At 54.4% G+C, this 17,956-nt stretch overlaps 4 protein-coding genes across 4 annotated transcripts; all 4 read right to left on the reverse strand.

Moving 5' to 3' along the window:
• Nucleotides 1-4,664: 4,664 nt before the first annotated feature.
• On the reverse strand, nt 4,665-6,626 carry J4E79_010437 (uncharacterized protein; the record flags this gene model as incomplete). The annotated part of the gene is made up of 5 exons (XM_049359275.1): nt 4,665-4,734; nt 4,784-5,466; nt 5,529-5,698; nt 5,748-6,182; nt 6,539-6,626. 5 exons carry the CDS (start codon nt 6,624-6,626, stop codon nt 4,665-4,667), a joined length of 1,446 nt encoding a protein of 481 aa, XP_049206360.1.
• A 1,226-nt stretch (nt 6,627-7,852) lies between these two features.
• VPH1 (H(+)-transporting V0 sector ATPase subunit a) lies at nt 7,853-10,547 on the reverse strand (the record flags this gene model as incomplete). Its single annotated transcript, XM_049359276.1, has 3 exons — nt 7,853-8,190; nt 8,242-10,333; nt 10,419-10,547. 3 exons carry the CDS (start codon nt 10,545-10,547, stop codon nt 7,853-7,855), a joined length of 2,559 nt encoding a protein of 852 aa, XP_049206361.1.
• Nucleotides 10,548-11,351: 804 nt separating this feature from the next.
• J4E79_010439 (uncharacterized protein) lies at nt 11,352-13,460 on the reverse strand (the record flags this gene model as incomplete). The annotated part of the gene is made up of 2 exons (XM_049359277.1): nt 11,352-12,771; nt 12,823-13,460. The coding sequence occupies 2 exons, from the start codon at nt 13,458-13,460 to the stop codon at nt 11,352-11,354; spliced, it is 2,058 nt and encodes a 685-aa protein (XP_049206362.1).
• A 940-nt stretch (nt 13,461-14,400) lies between these two features.
• On the reverse strand, nt 14,401-17,709 carry J4E79_010440 (uncharacterized protein; the record flags this gene model as incomplete). The annotated part of the gene is made up of 3 exons (XM_049359278.1): nt 14,401-16,886; nt 16,944-17,160; nt 17,212-17,709. The coding sequence occupies 3 exons, from the start codon at nt 17,707-17,709 to the stop codon at nt 14,401-14,403; spliced, it is 3,201 nt and encodes a 1,066-aa protein (XP_049206363.1).
• Between the last annotated feature and the right edge of the window lie 247 nt (nt 17,710-17,956).

The raw sequence follows: 17,956 nt of genomic DNA on the forward strand, positions 1-17,956 counted from the left end.
CCCCAAGATGGAGTTCCCATACTCTGGCGAGTGTTTGGCCATGGCCGCACATTCCTGGGCTATACACCGGTGTTGTCCCGTACGGATTACAATCTGAGTAATAAGATGAGTCGAAAGCTGCAGGAAAGCTGATCGACACATCTATTCCACTAAAGAGTTGTTCATTGTCACCACCCGAGAGGTACATCCAGCGTGTCGAGCATGACGCTGGAGGAGTGAATACAGTCACAAGCGGCGGTAAAGACGTCGGGCTGATGTCGCTGTACAAGGAATTTGACTGCAAGGTGACAGTAGCAACTGATGAATTCATGATAAGTGGAATTGGTAGAGAAAAGAAGACAGTGCAGTATGTGCGGGGCAAAAGAGAACGCGAAGGTTTTGGCCAGCGATACGAAACTTGGTTTCAAATGTGGAGAAACGACAAGCATCGAACTGTTTTTTGATTGGTAGCGTTGCTACGCCGCAATATGCGGCGTAGCTGTCGGCGCGTATATGTGAACTCCATGCAGGAGCTGCAGCCTGTACTACACGACGGGCCGATCCAATGTTTCCCTGTACTTTGTCCTCAGTTTTTACTAGACAAAATGTAAAAATACAGTACCCGAGTTGGCTACTTCGGAAGCTTGTAGGTTTTGCAGTTCGAATTCGTTGCAATGCACTTCGCGAGCGCAGAATCGCATGAGACGAGCAAGGGTATGCATTGTTTAGTTCCACAAACGAGTATAGACGATACCCTGTGCGCCTTGTGTGGTGATCGATGCCATAATAGGGTACCTGCAGTCCTGTTGCATGCACGACGGGTATGCAAGCAACAGTGACTCAAGAGAACGATAGGCATCGCTCAATTGCCATCATGAAAGCGCCCTTCTCTTTTCCGTATCCTCAACCGTCTCTCTCCCGCTGCGTGCTATCCAACTCCACCGGCGACCGCGGCACCACGCCTCCCGTCCCAGCTTCGACGGGCACCGACCTTCCATCCGCCTCAGCCCTCCATTTAGTGTCCGTAGGGTGCATGAACCCTTGCGAGTTTCCATCAATCTCCGCCTCGTTCGGCTGCTGAAGACGTTTTCTCTGCTGCTTTTTCCTTCGCCTCAAGAACAAGAGGCTGACGACACCGATGATAACGAATAAGCCTATGCCGACGGCTATACCCGCTATAGCACCAGGACTTAACCCATCGTCTTTTGAATCCGGAGATGGATCTGCCGTCGTATTGTTGCCTCCAAATGTAGTGTCAACTAGGGACGCGAGTGACGAAGCATAGTCGCGAGGAAAGTTCGACAAATCTCTTTCCTCCCAATACACCCCGAAGGGAGTAGCAAAAGCCATACCAGAAGATAACACAGTCGGCCTCTGCAGCGTCGTCTGATCTGCGCAAGTCTGGGAACCCCCAGATCTTGTACAAAACCTCGTTGCTGTGTCAATGCCAGAGATGGTTTGAGTCCTATCCCACTGGTCTATAATTGTCGTCGTGAAATTTGCGAGCGCAGTCCTAGGAGTCGAAAATTCGCCTTCGCAGTCCTGTCCAAGAACTGTCATGGACATTCCCCTGGTGGATACGTAAGCCCGGGTTTAGAGATTCGGATTCAGCCGTGGGCAAACAACCTGTCGCAACACCAACCTTTCCACCTTCGCGAGCTGCCAAAGCGCTGCTCCTCTATACCAGCTATCGTTTGTTGTCTTGTACATATCCCCGGGCTGTAATAAGGCTGATCTATCGGCTGGAGGAAAGGGCGGCAAGACTTCCAGTAGTTCGCTGATAGAAGACTTGCGATACCGGTCTGACCACCCGGGTTTCCGTTTGTGGATTGCCAGACAAGGCTATTGTCTCCGCTTCGGATGTTGGTGGTATTGACAGGATTGTGTATCCATTGAGTCGCGCATCCCGGGCTAGGATCATATCTGGTTGTCAGAGGGGGAGGATCGCCAGATGGACCTGAACTGCTCCATTGCGCAAGGTCCGTAACAATGGCTATGCTGGATACCACCATGCTTGATGTTGATGGGAAGTCGAACGGAGCGTAAGAACGAACGTTTCAGGAGAAAGGGCTTGGGAACACGGGAACTATGAACTCGAAGTCGAGCGCATAGTAGTTGAGACATCGGCGACTTGAAGGTTGCGGGGCGGCCACCAATCTTCCGACATGGCTGACCGGTGGCCCGCCTGCAGCCACCAGATGAACGGCGACCTCTCATAACCAGCCTACTAACACAAGCAAGCCTTGTCAGGCGGAGCGGACCCTATCAGCGGTGTCGCGCTGTCCCGCCCGAAGCCACAGAGTAACACTTAACAGCCCTGCCGCATCACAAGGCTGGCCCCCACACCGTATCGGAAACCGGTAACAAGCTGCGAGATCATCTAGGTCATTAGTCGTAGGCGCATGGATGCGACTGAACGCCGAACTGGACGCCTTATTCTCTTTACCCACATCATAGAGCAGGCCTATCCAGGTAAGGTCGATGAGAGATGGGAGCACGACAGATGCTAGAGGTTGCGATGCAGGGGGATGGAGATGCGCATTCCGGAAATAGAGTGGATATTGACTAGTGCCAAACAGGAGAGAAGTAGCCAATCAACGAAGCACAGCCGCAATTGCCCAAGATATGGCAGCGTGCAGCAGTGGCTAAGTGATTACATGAGGCTGAGGGATGCTACACTGCCAGGCTGCTGTGTCGATAAAGTCTAACGAGAGTCCCTCCAGGCTGTGCACCAAGAAAACCTCCAGACGTCGATGACGAGCGCGGTACGAAACCGGGCCCTGTTTGAGTGGAAGATGTATCCTCTCGTTGGTAAGGTGTCGCGTCGACGGTCTATCGCTTCTCGTTCGTGCAATACCTAGGTAGAGTCGTAAGAGCTTTCTCGCGTGTGTTTCCAACACATCAACCTGCATGGCATTGCAGTGCGTTCCTCCTTCTCCACACCCAGGTATGCGTTATTGATCCCTTTCCCTCTGTGTACTATCCAACTCCACGGGCGGCCCTGGAATAATCCTCACACTTGTTGATCCAGCTTCCACCGGCTCTGAAGTCCCATCTGTCTCAGCTCTCCATTTCCCACCCATGAAGTGCTTCAAACCTCTTGAACTTCCTTCCATCTCAGGCACGTCTGGATGCTGTGAACGCTGTCGTCGCTTCCGTCTTCGCCAAAGGTACAGGAGAATAACGATGCCGGATATGACCAAGGCGCCAATTCCGATGGCTATACCGGCTATAGCTCCGGGGTTCAGACTGGAGCCTTTGTTTTCAGCGTCAGCAGCTGGGCGTGCCGGTTCCGGGGTTGTAGTGTTGGATCGAGTTGTAGTGTTTGATGGAGTTGTAACTATGAACGGGACTTTCATCATTGAAGCGAGCGACGACGCGTACTCGATAGGAAATTTGGTTAAATCGCTGGTTTGCCAAAACACCCACAACAGTTCGGCACGTGCGGAACCTGACAGGACTTCGGTCTGCGGCTGCCGAACAGTTGTAAATTTAAGGGTTCGCGCCTGTTCTCCGGTCGGAACCCCAGAGCATATACCCGTTGTGAGATCCACAGCAGTTACCGTAGAGTCCTCAGACTCACAGAGATTCCACGAGGAGCTCAAGGTAGTGGTGAAAGACGTCAAGACGTCCAAAGGAGATGTGAAATTCTGTTCACACTTGGCGTATACGCCAATTGTCATGCCCCTGGGTGATGTGTAAGCCGTTTATGTACTCAATATCCTTCCAACGGGGAACACAACCTGTCGCAGCAGAGTCCAAGCCATAGCGCCGAGCTTGAATGACGTATTTCAGATACGCGAACCAAATCCTGACCAGAGGTACATATTCCAGGACTATATTGTGGTATTATCTGGGAGTACGGATTGCAACGTGCGAAGTAGTCGGTTTGCAGGCCATTGTCAAGGCCGTCCGATCCGCTCCGAATCAGCCCTGGCTCGTTTGAGTCACTTATCCATTGAGTTGAGCACCCGACTGGAGGCTCGAAGAAGGTTGTTAGTGGAGCATTTCTGCCCGCGGTCCCGTAAAAATCATTCCAGTCTTTCGGATCATCGAAAGTAATTGTCTCGATCGTGACCATGCTTGCTGTTCCAAATTGACAAAACACAGGCAACCCAGCGAAGATAAAAACAGAAGGAACATGGAAGAAAGCGGGAAGGCTACGTAACAATAAGAGAAAGTAACTAGAACGCACCAGGGCAGGCACCGCTAATCCCTAAAGCTCATGGGCTAAAGCCTTTCGCACATTATGCCACCAACTGTGACGCAGTATCGCAGCCAACCCATCGCAAATGCCAAGATATTAACGATAAAAGGAGGAGACCTGATCGGTGTCAAAGAGGCGAAGTTGTGCGGTGTTACCCCTCTACCCTCAGCGATTCGCGTTTAGGTATAGTGCTGACCTCCACATAGCCTCGCCAAGAGTCAGGGCGGGAGTAAGCCAACGCCCGACAGCAACAACCATCTCGTTTTCTAATTTGTCGCCGCTGCATTGACTGTTTTTGTGAGTATTCACTGGATTGCAGGTTGCAGGGTTCAGGAGGATCAGAAAAAAGACAGGGGAAATCCACCAGATTAACAGGCTAGCAGCATACATACTCACAAGATAAGTGCAAAGTGAAGACGATAAGTTGTATTGAAGTCAAAAATAACTTCCTAATCCACACTCATCATTCAGCTCGCCTCTAGTTAGGCGCACCAGTACCACGCGGCCTGTGCGCTACAGCGCGATGCCTCTGGGGCTCTTCCCTGTACCTATCAAAGTCAGCTTTATTCTCAACCAAGCACTTCCATCTCAACTTACTTCTTAACAATCCTCTCAATAGAATCCAGTCCCTTCTCCAACACATCCATCCTAGGTCCGTAACTCAACCTGACAAAGTGGTGACACGGCGAATCGAACAGATCCCTACGGCGACTAGGGTTCAGATCGAAGAAGATACCAGGCACAACAATGACCTTCTCCTCGAGACAAGCCTGGAAGAAGTTCAAACCGTCGTTGATACCTTCAGGCAGGTTCGACAGGTCGAGCCAGAGGTAGAAGGTCGAGTTGGGCATGTATGGGAACTTGAAGCCGATCTCCTGGAGGCGGCCGATGACGAAGTCGCGCTTGGTGCGGAAGTGCATTTGCAGTGCGCGCATCTCGTTGCGGACGCGGGGTGGGGAGAGCATCTCTACGGCGGCTTCTTGGAAGGGCACGTTGCAGCCTCCGTCGAGGTAGGAACCGCAGGAGCCGATGGCTTGGATGAATTCCTTGGGGCCGATGACCCATGCTACACGCCAGCCGGGGAGACGGAAGCGCTTGGTGAGTCCGTCAATGATGAGCACGTCGTCCTCATCTACGTCTTCGACGTTGTCGGCGGCCGAGATGACGGTGCCGTCGCAGTTGGTGGTGTAGTTGTATCCGCAGTAGAATTCGTCCATGATCAGGGTTGCGCGGTCTCGGCAGATGTTCTGGATTTGTGCGAGTTCGGGGTTGGTGACCATCTACAAAGGTGAAGATACGAAGTCAGTGTGTGTCTCCGTGCATTCTGATAGCCTCTACGTACCTGGCCAGTTGGGTTCCTCGGGTTCGATGTGAGAATAACAGAAGTACCGCGAGCGATTTCCTCGGCGATCTTGTCGGGAGACATGTGGTACTGATCGGCCTCGCCCAGGGGAACGGGAATAGCAGCGATGTTACGGAAGAGCGACAACATCTCGTTGTACGCAGTGTAGTCTGATCTTGTCAGCACCAGCCATAACCCGCGATTCCAATCTGAACATACCAGGAATGAAGAAGCCCAAGTAGCAGTTACCCAACACAGCAGCAATACGGATCAAACCCGCACGTCCACCAGGCACAATACACACATTCTCCCATGTGTACTGACTCTTGCGCCACTTGCGGTGGTGCTCGTTGTATAGTGTCGCGACCGCCTCTCTCAGCGGCCTGATACCAGCAGTTGGGCCGTACTCTCTGCCATGGGCACTGATATCGACTTCCTTCGGCCTCTCAAAGCAGCCTTTGATGCTGTCGTCGACTTCGGGCGCACCCTGACCTAGGTTCGCCCATTCTTCGGGGTGTTCGAGGAATCCGTGCTTGTAGGCTTGTTCGGATGTCCAGACGACACCTGTGGAGGCGCGCGTGGCGTCGAGACCGGCGTGTGGCTTGTGGCCTTCGTGCGACTGGCGGAATTGGCGATGGATGGAGGATCCGAGTTCTACAGTATGTTAGCACTTGTGGCCTTCAATGCATCCTCCCAGTTTGTAAAGACCTGATTCGTGTCTGGTATGCGACATGGCTGCAAGGAACAAGGCAGGGAACGAGGTGCGATAAGAAAAGCGGCTAAAGAGACAACGGCACCTCCAAATCGACTCTCCAAAAAAGCGCGCAAAAGTTGGAGAAAGACCGATAGGAAACCTCAAGCGGTAACATCGGAATGCCTAAGCTCCCCAAACCCCCATCTTAAGCAGCGCGGCGCCCCCAATTTTCTCAGATCCACTTCCATTGGGTTGTACACCTCAGGAATGACGTAGCATGGGCAATCGCGGGAGGAACAAACGGTAATGTACGTACCACTCTCGCTAGGATCTTTGGAACTCGAGAAGCGCCTCTGGGAGAACGCGCCCTTGAGATGACTGACTTTGTCTGCCGAGAAAGACATCGTGTGTGTAGAGTTTGGTGGTTGCGCGAAATCAAGCTTTGCCTAGCTTTCGATGATGGAGGGGTGGGTGCGCAGATCTTCGTAGTGGGGTGGAAGGAAGACGGCAGAGGACGTTCGCGATGTAGCGAAACAACGTGAGCTTTAGAGGATGAGGGGCTCAAGAAGATCGATCGAGGGGAGGTTCAAGGGCCAGATAATATGTGTATGTAGGGTAGGTAAGGCGCATCGGCCCTTTATAACTCGCCGTACGAAGTAAACACGCGTGTCGTGGTCGCCCTCTCGCACGCCGCTCGCACGCACGCCAGGTAGGGCATCCACCCACAAACGCATGCATGCACGCATCCACAACTGCACATGTGCGAGGTGCGTTGGTAGCTAGCCCAATACCGTACAGTATGTAACATTCCTTCTTACCGCGTCCTGCTTCAGCCACCGGGGATAACACAGACATGCCTTGCGACGTTGCTCAGACAATCCCAATCCCTAATCAATTGCCTCACGGAGATGATGGGAGGCTTACGTCTCGGATCGGCGCGTGCCTTTAGCCTCTAGATCACAAAGCAGCCCTCATCCTGGGTTCACTTGGTCTTCACCGCTTGACAGTATGCGTAGCGTACGGTAGTTAGTGCTGCCGACCGCATCGAGGCCGATGTAAGAACTTAGTCCATGCCACATGGGACGGATATGCAGGTCGGCATTGGCGTGGAGAAGACGCCATGCACGACGAGCGACATCGAAAGCCAGCCATGCTTGCTGCCCATGCAGACCCCTCCGAATGTGTGGCCAAACAACCCCCTGTCAGCTTACGCCTCAGCACCGCCAGATGTCACAGCTGCAGCTGCAAATGTCATCACCGATATAAGGCTTGTAACACTGGTCGCTGATCCGCAGTTCCGTGGCGCCCAAGGGGAATAATGCCTCAACCCAGCCACAGTTGCAGCCCTACGATCGTGGGCCCACTCATGTTTCCTGTCCGCGGTCCTGGCAGACGGGTCATTGACGACCCGAATATTTCCGATATATCTTCGTTCTGAGAAACCACGCAAAAAAAAAGACTTAAGACGAGTTTCAGTTTACGAACAACACAGGTGATAACGGAGTAAAAATATCCATTCCTATATACAGACATGCACAATTACTCTCATCATATTCCTACAGCAGCACCACCTGACTAACTGAAACCCAAACGCAAGGAAAAGGACGTTGCACAAAAACAAAACAGCAAACTACTCTACAGGCTCATCCTCAAGCAACTGCTTAAAGCTAAACGGTTCAAACGCCACACCATCACCGATGAAATGCTTGCTCATAGCCTCGACCCAGTGCAGACGCAGCGAATGCAACATGGCACTCGTACCCTCCATGACACACAGCACAGCAACCGTGAGCGCGAACCAAAAGTAGAAGACAAAGACCATGATGAAGGCGCCGCCGACGCCGGTGAAGGCAAAGGCGTTCTTCATGGTCATTTCCCAGAGGACGATGGAGAGACGTTGGTGGGCGAGGGAGAGGGCCCAGAGACGGAGGTATGAGGCTGTGTGGGAGACACAGTTGAGGCAGAATTCTGGGAGAGGGTATTAGTAGACGTTGCAACAGGTGGAGAAAGAGAACTTACCGATGGTGTGAATGACTTGGTGGATCATGACTTCACTGAATTCAAACTCCTCGTGGTCTTCGCCGTGACCAATGTCCTGGGTAATCATGGCAATGCCGTCGTCGTCATCTCCGTAGCTATCACGTCCGTTGGCATGACCGTTCTCGTCGTCGTCGTCAAGCGCGCTGACTCGCGAGTTCTCGCCAATACCACGGTAGCCCATTGCGCGAGCCTTGTTGTGCTCGTAGCGGAGGTAGAATGGCTTGAGGAAGAGCAGAACGGGAACGCAAGCAAGCGCCATCAAGAGGAGAACCACTTGAATGCCTGCTTGATGAGGGTAGAGCGGCTGAGTGCCTTGCTCGAGTGTACCGGGACTCAAGAACATGTAGATCAACATGTTGAGCAGACTGGGCGGGCTCTCGCCACGCGCAGGCCAGTCGATGCACCATTTGTACACAATGGTAAAGGCGAGGTAACCGAAGATGGACTGGAAGAAGATCATACCGGGGACGAAGTTACCCCAGATGTCAATCTTGGTCTTGAAGTAGCGAGCGTTGACAAGCGACCACATCAGGGAAAAGGTCATGTGGGTCCAACCGAGCAAGATACTGAGCTTCATCTTGTAACTGTTGGAGAACAGCAGGTCATTCTCGGTGTCGTGCCAGCGGTAGTCCAGACCGAAGGGGTAGGTGTAACCTTCCACACGGCTCGAGGTTGGGCCCTTGCCATCGTTGTCCCACACCCACATAGACTTGAACCAGGGCAGTCCGAGAGAGAAAGCGTCGCAGTAGAGAAGACCGGTGTAGATGGAGAAGAGACCCATCATGAAGACAATGTAACGACCGTAGAACATCATGGAGAACAACTCATCGAGCTTGCTGCGCTCAAGTCGCTTCTCGAAGTAAATCATGGCGCAAGCTGCGAGAAGCATAATGACACCGTGTCCGGCATCACCGAACATGACAGCGAACATGAAAGGGAACGTAACGATGGCTGGCAGCGCAGGGTTGACCTCGCGGTACTTGATCGTTCCGTAGGCATCGATGATGGTCTGAAAACCCACTGTGAACCTGTTCGACTTGAAATATGTCGGTGGCGTCTTGGTGGTCTTGATCTGGTTGACAATGGTGGGTACTGACAGGCCAGCACGCTCGTTGACATCTGACAGGGTCGACTTGATCAGTCCGAGAGAGTTAGTAGGGGCCCATGCCTCAGCGATGAGCGTCTTGCGCTGGTGGTCGTAGGAGAACTTGTTCAGCGTCTCATAGGTAGCCTTCTCTTTCTTGATGACGACCATCCAAGCTGCGAGGTTGCGTCCTATCGCGGTCAACTCGGCATCGAGGGTGGACTTGGTGTTCTTCAGGACGCTAGCCAGGTCACTCAGGCGGGTGTTGACTTCGCGAATCTGGTCGCGGCGGAGTTCGCTGTTCTCGTCCACGCTGTAGAGGTCGGCGCCGAGCGACTCTGAGATCTTGCGGATCTTTGCGATGATCTCTTTGCCGTGCGCGAAGATGATGAAGACGTTCTTGTTGGTTTCCTCGTTGTTCTCGGGGTTGATGATGGCCTCGGGGATCTCCGACTGGTTCATGTACAGGTTACCGCGGAGGGTACGCCACAGGATGCGCTCGAACGCGGCAATGCGTTCGCGGGGAATGACGCCAGCGACGAAGCCGATGTTCATGACGGTGAAAGAGCGCTCGGCACCCGTGTCACCCTGTCCGTTCTGCTCAACATCCTGGAGCAGCGGCGCGTCGTCATCATCAACAGAGTCCCTAATCTGCTCAGTCTGGCCACGGGCCCGGTCGAAGAAGCCACCAGCCTCTCTCAACACCCATCGCCACTCTGTGAGCTCCACCTCGCGCTTCTTCAGTGTCTCGTAGCTCTCGTTCAACGAAGAGATTCTCTGCTCCAAGCTCTGGCTCTTGTCCGCGAGCTCGTCAATCTCGGAGGCGGAAGGCGCAGTGAAGGGGTTGTTGAAGTCGTAGATGGAGCGCATCGAGATATCTGACTTCTCCATCTGGGCGCGAAAGTAGCGGAGCTGGCGTTCCACGTTGTCGAGGCGGCGAATCTCCTGGGTGAAAGTACGTTGGAAGGCGGTCGTATCGGCGTTGAGCTAGCACATCTTGTCAGCTTCCCATGCCATCACATCCGTCCCAGAGCTGCCAGAGAAGCTCCAGAACACGTCTGCCTGTGCTCACATCTCTAAAGTCCATGACACCAAGCTCTCCAAGGCCTGAGACGACCTCGCGGCCAATCTCGTTGGCAATGTACAGCTGGGTCAAGGACATGTCCGCGGAGCGGAACATGGTGTCCTTGTTGGGCGCCATGATGGCGGATCGGGAGACAAGACTTCGGGGGAGGTGTGCTTGTCCCGGAATTCGATGGGGGCGGGTTATGCGAGATGGAGGTTGATGGAGCGAGAGCTGCCTCGAACGCCTGCGCGATGATGATGCGGCGAACCCAGTGCCAGCTCTTAGCGTCTTGACGCGCCAAGCCCCGCTACTGCATCCATGCCAACCACACCCATTCACCATCTAAAAGCAATTCACAAGCAATACAAGCAATGCAATGAGGTCGCGAGATCGTGGTGGTGAAACCAATATTTATTTATCTAAGTAGTTGACGAGCAACAGAGCCTTGCACAGGCATTCGCCTACTTGACGTCCCTCATTCCCCGATACATTGCTGCTTGCCATAATGCAAGAAGCCAGGAGAAGACCGGAATATCAAATGACGAGGAATCAAAGTTTAGCTTTATTAGGACAGAGTAGAAATATCCAGACTAAGAAAGATACAGCCACCGAACGCAAGACGCAGAACACCATGCAAACGTAAGCAGATCATCTCTTGTAAAAGAGCCACATCGTAAGCAGCTGAGAAATGACCGATACCCGCCAGTACATTTGATAATATGAATGTTTTTGTGTCGCTTGCTGTCGTGACCGAGGGAAAGGACCAAGTTACGCTGTCGAATGTGCTTCGCCTAGAACACCAAATATCCCAATCGAAAGCCAGATGCGCCATGCTCGACTGCAAGGAAGGAACTGTATAGTTGGACGTAACATGTCGAAATGCAAAACCGATAATCAGAGCGATTGTGAGATGGGACACGGGTGGCAGGATCTAGTCGTCTATTGTTGCGGGTAGAATGTCGCGGGCTGCATTTGCTGTGGGTAGTAGTAGGCGCCGTCCGGACCAGGTGTCATCATGCCTCCCATTCCAGGAACGGCATAGCTAGGCTGAGCATAGTTCTCTACGGGCGGCGCGGGGTAAAGCTGGGCGGAATCGACGTAGTATGTCATGCCGTTTTGCTCGTAAGCCACCATGTTGGGAGGGCCAGCAGGTGCTGGTGGAGCCGCGGGAGGAGGAGGGGGAGGAGCAGACACCGGCATGACATAGCCAGGCTGCTGGGCACCAGGAACAAACATTGGCACCATGCCGGCAGGGGCCATGTATTGGGGCTGGGCGCCGTTCTGAGGATAGTAGTATCCCTGTGGCACAAAGGCTTGTGGCTGGAAGCCAGGCTGCGCGTAAGGCTGGAATGCGGGAGCGTGGATGGCTCGTTCGGGAATGTTGGGTGTGCCGGTTGACACTTGGCTTGGGTACGAAGGGTGACGTCCATGCTGATAGTATGGCTGTTCGACCGCAGGAGCAGCTCCATTGATGTGCGCGGGAACTTGCTGGTGGAAGGGTTGCTGCTCTTGTTGTTGCGGGGGGTTGAAGCTCATAGACGCAGGCGATTCGATACCAGCAACGGAGACAGTCTTCTGCGGGCGGGGCTGGTGCATCGGAAGTGAACCTTGCCAGTTCTCCCGGTAGGTAGGCTTCTGTGGAAGAGGGTAAGGCGGCTGCACAGCGCCGTTCGTGGGCGAGATCATGGACGGTCCATTGGGCATCCGAGGGCCACCAGGCGGGAGGCGCACGACAGGACGGCTGGGATCAACGAAGCCGCCGTTACGTGACATGATGGAACCAGCAGGAGAGACGAGGTTGTCCCGACCCATCTCGCGTGCAATAGACGACCGCCTGCTCATGGCTACACTTGGCGAGTATACACTGCCTCCGTACGCACTTGTCCGTCTGCTTGAGAAGCCTCCGCCAAAGGATCCAAATCGACCGCGACCCCGGCCGAAGCCTTGTTGGTTGGGTCGAAGGGCCCTTGGGATGAAGATGAAGGAGCGCTCTGTGGTGGGGAAGATGTAGCGCGGTGGAGCCGGAGGTAGGGATATGCGGACTGGCTTGTCGCGGCGGAGGGGTGGTCGGTGGTTGGGCAGGCGAGTGTGCGACTTTATGGGGACGTTCTGGAAGTGTATAGGGCCCTTCATGTTCGGCAGGAAGACGCGAACCATGGCATTGTGCGTATGCGTCGTGGTGGAGAAGTTGCGAGCTGGCGGTGGCTTTTGGCTAGGGCCTGGCGGCACTCTCGATGCGAACATGGGGCCATTGGAAGGATGGTGTCCGACGTGAGCGTGAGAGCCGGGCGCGTTGACGGTCTCGTGCAGGTCGTGCTGCCAGGGGGAATCCGTGGCTTCCTGTGGCTGCGGCCGCATGCTAGAACATTTGTTAGTCGAATGTCTCCATCCTCTCCGCGTCTGTACGTACTTGGCAGGGGAAAAGGGCCCGCCGATGGGAGCACCCCGCCCACGTCCACGGCCTGCGGGCCTGAAGCCATTCTGACCAGGGGCATGCCGTGAGTCGTGCATGAAGAAGGCGCCGCGGTTGGGGATGAAGGCGGGATCCGAGTCGCGCTTCTTCTTGTACTCCTCATGCTCCCGCCGCCGCCGCTCCGCCAGCGTCTCTGCCCGCGATTGCGGCGCACCAACGGCGGGTGCGGCCTCCACTGCTGCCACGCCCGTCTCGAAGTCGACCACTTCCGCGTCCTTTCCGTCCTCGCCAATCTTCAAGCCATTCATCATGATCTCCGTCTCCTTCATGGTAGAGAAGGCCACATCAGAGCGGGCGATGGGCGGCGAGGGTTGGCGATTGCTTGCATCCTGGCGGGCCTTTGCATCACGCGCCCCGTTTGCTTTCCGCTTGGGCTTTCCTTGTGTGAGGGAGGGCGCGCTGTCGACTTCGCTCAGGTCGCTGTTGTCGGCGTCGGCGTCCTCGTCGACATCGCTCAGCAGGGAAGCGTCGCTCTGCGAGTCGTCGGCAAGGGTTGCCACCGACTGGCTCTCATCCTCGTCATCCGTCCGCCTGCGACGCGCGATGTTGGTGGTCCTCTTGCGGGCGGGAGCCATGATTGCGGGGTCTGGGTAGTGGCGGACGATGGAGGCGCGATGTCGTGGGCGTGGGGTGGTCGTGGATCGGCTCGTGTACGGCGGAGCGATGACTCGGCAGCGGAGAAGGTCCGGGAAGAAGAGGCCAGCGACGTGCAAAGCGCCGGGGATGCGGGTCGAGAGAGTGCAGCGGGTGCAGCGATTGCGGTCGTGATGAGCGAGGGCGAGTGTTGGACGGAGGGCTGGAATCGGATCGGCCTAGGTTGGATGATGTCTGATGCCTGTGAAAAGATATGACGGAGCTTGCCGTTGCGGGAAAGCCTGGTCAGCGCGGAACCGGTTGATGCGCGCTACTCCACAACAACACGTCTCGGAACCAGAACAAAGCCGATGATCAGGCACAAAATGGTGCGGAAAAGACAATCATCAAAAGGAGGGCGCCGAGTGCTTCAGTCGTTTACCACGTGATTGCTTTTCTCAAACATGCAGCCTTGAAACTATTTGGGCCATAGCTGCAGGTTCCAGGCTGCGAGCGAACGCTATCGACTCCACGCCTGCAGCTGAACATTTATCTACTCCCCAAGGGCGCGTCATCACTCTAGGTAGCACTGCGAAATCAAGTAACAGGTCAATAAAATGCAAGTATGTGAGACTAGAATTAGGATGCTATCCATCTGCACAATTACTATCATCCGACACATACCACTCCTAGCCCATCCATGCCTCCGTAGAGATGCATCCCACCCATATCCATAACTATCCCTATTTGCGCCCTTCAAATGCTGCGCTACTAACAAACGCCTGTGAATGCTCCGGCCTGCGCGCGTGGGCAGGCCAACCGCCCGGGGTATGCATGCATATGCTCGAATGACAACTAGGAAAACATGAAAAAGAAAGGAAAGCGCTTGTTATACAGTTCCACCATAATCCTCCATGAGACATCGCAGCTTTTGCAACGACATCATTGCCCGATCATCTTGGGGTCGTGAATGTAGGTGCAATTTTCGCCTTTGTTGCAGAGTCCCTTGGCAAAGAACTTGCATGCCAGGACCTTGTGAGGCTTGTGATCTCCCCGATTCTTGGGTCGCTTTCCCTGGTTGCGATCGTTGTTGCCGTTGCCATTGCCCTCATCGCGTTGCCGCTTGGTGCCACCGTTCGTCTGCTGGTTGTACTGCGGCTGCATCTGGGGTTGGTAGGTGGACGCATCCTGCATCTGTGGAGTCCATGCTGCAGCTTCAGGCTGTTGAGGCTGGGGTGGGAAAGCGAATGGGAATGGAGGGAAGCCAGTCGGGAGCGGTGGTGGTGGAGGAAGAGCGCCGCCTGTTGCTGCCTGCATGTTGGCAATGAGTGCAGCAATATCCAGGGGCATACCTGGCTGCTGTGGCGGTGGCTGCATCGGGAAAGATACAGGTGGGGGCTGAGGAGGGGCTTGGCCATTGCTGATGGAGTTGAGTATGGTCTGAAGGCCAGCGGGGTCGAATGGAGCAGCTGTAGACGGAGGAGGCGGCGTGTAAGCCTGTTCGACAGGAGCCAGAGTAGCGGCAGGCGGTTGACTGGTTCCGGAAAGCTGTTTGATTATGTTCTCCAATTGACTAAAGTCGGGTACACCTGCAGACATTGGCGCTTGTGGGCACCTGTTCTTTACTATATCGGGCGGAGTACCGAAGCTGACCACGGTGCCAGTCGATGTGTTGTCTTGCCCTTGTTCCACCGGCTCTTGGGGTGACGGTGGGATGTCGTCAGGACTTGAGTAGTAGACCATTAATGTACCGTTCTCGCGCTGTACGTTGGCCTCCTTCTCAGGGCACGACGGCTCTTTCTCTCCGCCACCGTAAGGCGCGTAATTGCGCTGGCGCTCGTCTTGAGGCACCACGCTGAAGTCGACTTGGGACGGCGGGGGCCATGATCGGCTGTCGAAATCCATCTCCTCATCATCGTCGTCGAGATCAAGCTCCTTGTGCTGCTTGAACATGTGTCCTTCTCCACCGAGGTCACCGGCGTCCCGAACAAGATTGTCGCCCTTGTTGTCCATCTCTTCGTCATCCGCCTCGTGATCAAAGTACTTGACCTCCACCAGTGATGTCTCAGGCCGCCACGTAACGCGAAGATGTCTCCGAGCTTCCTTCCGTAGACGCTTCGCTTTCTCTTCCTGTGTTTCCGCTGGAACTGGCTTCTCGGATTTGACTGGCGCAGCTTCTGGCTCTTTTGACTTCTGAAGTGAGGCCATCGTTTGAGCAAACGAAAATGCGGGCTTCGATATCGTCGTTGCCGCTGGTTTCTTGTCTTTCGGCGCGGGGACAGCAGCCTTAGGCGCAGCAGCCTTCGCGGGAGCTGGTGCAGGCGCCGACTTCTTACTTGCCGCGTTGAGCGAGGCAAAGATGCCCGAGGGCTTATTGGTAACTTGACTAACACGGGTCTTGACGGGAGCAGGCGCAGGTGCCGCCCTCTCGCCAGGTCGCTTCTGTGTTGTCGTGTTCGAACCAGTGGTCGCAGATCTCGAAGCCAAAGTGGACGCGAGATCCTTCTTGGCAGCGTTCACAGGAGCTTCGGGTGCCTTTGGTTTCTTCGTCAAAGGGTTCTCGGTTGATGATCGGCTAGCAGCATCTGGTGCAGGTCGTTTGATGCCCTTGTTTTCTGTGGGCTCGCTTCGTGGCGGCGAGCTTGCCTTGGCCTTTTTGGAATTTGCGGAAGCACCATCTATGATTTGTTGTATGAAGGCTTTGTGCTTGTCATTTGCGTGTTTCTTCATCGAAACAAGTGCCTTTCCTAGCCTAGTCTCCTCAAGGAGCTCAGGAGTCAAGGTACCACATCGAGAGAGCACTTCGTATATGACCGCAGACAAAGGCCCATCGTAGTCCTTAATTTTGAACCGGTTTGCCAGAAACTGATAGCACATATACAAGAAAGGCTTAATCAGTCCTAATTGATATAGCACATCGGGATGGGAGTGCTCAAGCGCAGCTTGAAGGGCAGACTTGAGCAGGTCACGCTGACTGGTTACCCGGCTTTTCAGCACGGGCAGCTCACCTAGCTTCTTCTGTTCCTCCGCTTCCGTCACAGCTTTGCTGTCGGCTCGCCACCGCTTATGGATTGTGTCGAGTACTTCCCATACCTCTCGCATGCTGTTTTTGATCTTGTCAGAGCTAGGCGAAGACGAAGAAGGATGCCATGTAGCTTTGACCACATCATAACGAACAGCCGCATCAGGATCATCTGGCCTTGTCTCTGGAATGGGCATCTCCTCTTCTTCTGAAGAGTCACTATCGTAATCCGATGAGTCGGTAGTACTTTCACTATCGCTCGCCTGCCTCGTAGGCTTCTTTGTGGATTTGAAGGCTCTCGACTGAGACTTGGCAGCCGAAAGACTTGCACGAAGCTTCTTGCTATCGGCACCAGCCTTCTTCAGGTCTTTGAGCGATTGCCGAGGGACGTAGACGGGGAGCGCAGCTGTGCACATGTTAGAGGATGCTTCAAGCGCAATGTTTGTAGTATATTCAAGCTTACTTCTATTGGTTGCGAGATGAAAAGGTTCGTTGCCCAATGTCACAAACTTGTTCAAAGGAGTAGAATTGGTAGCTTTTGCTAGTGCAGCCTGGTCAAGAACGTAGAGACCCCCCGACTTCCTTCCCTTTGGCATGTCATATTCAGGCACGGGTACTGGCTTTGCAAACGTAGCAGATGCACGCTGCTGAGCAAAGTTGTCTGCCAAGGTCTTCGGTGCCTTTGGAGAATTAGCATTTGATAGATGACAGGAGGCAATGGTGAGGCTTACTTGATAAGGAGATGCAGTAGGGCGGGCTTGTTGCAGTGAGGGCGTGTTGTGCTGCAGAGCTTGTGGTGTCACGGTACTTGCATGGCCCTGGGGAGTTTGGGTTCGCATGGGCATTGGATATGGCGACTGTTGCTGCTGTCGAATAGCATTGGGATCCATGCCTAGCGATGGGTCGACATTTGATTGCTGTCCGTAACCGCCCAAGGAGTTTTGCTGGCCAAACTGTCCATACTGGTACGGCGACGCGGTGCGAAGACCATGTGATTGAGTGGTGTATGCTTGGCTGCCGCCGGTAAAGGGTTGTTGTGCGTAAGCGCCATGGTGCCAGCTTTGGGCTGAGGTATTAGGTGGCAACGCCGAGTGTTGATGTAGCTGGGCATCCCATGAAGGGGTACCGTAGCGGTCGACACCAGGGAACAGGTGCTGATACGACGGGTCGGTGTAGACGTTCTGGCCTTGCAGAGGCACCTGGTCACTCGGCACGTGATTAGACGCCATGTTGTGGCTGGTGAAGAGGATTTTCTTGGCTGGCCAAAGTGTCAGCTGTCAGCTGCAACTGCAGGGGTGTGATTGGCGGATGACGCACAAGTGTCTGAAACCAGCGAACGGAATGAATTAGGCGACTATGCAGCAGCACTAGGCGCGAAATGGACTGGCGCAGAGTCACAAGTGTGAAGGGTTGCCGATTCGGGGATGGGAGAAAAGGTCGATAAAACTTCCGGTTCGGGCGGTAGTGCTGTTGTGC

Source organism: Alternaria viburni (assembly GCF_023758015.1).
Source record: "Alternaria viburni strain BMP 2772 chromosome Unknown scaffold_30, whole genome shotgun sequence".
NCBI lineage: Eukaryota > Fungi > Ascomycota > Dothideomycetes > Pleosporales > Pleosporaceae > Alternaria > Alternaria viburni.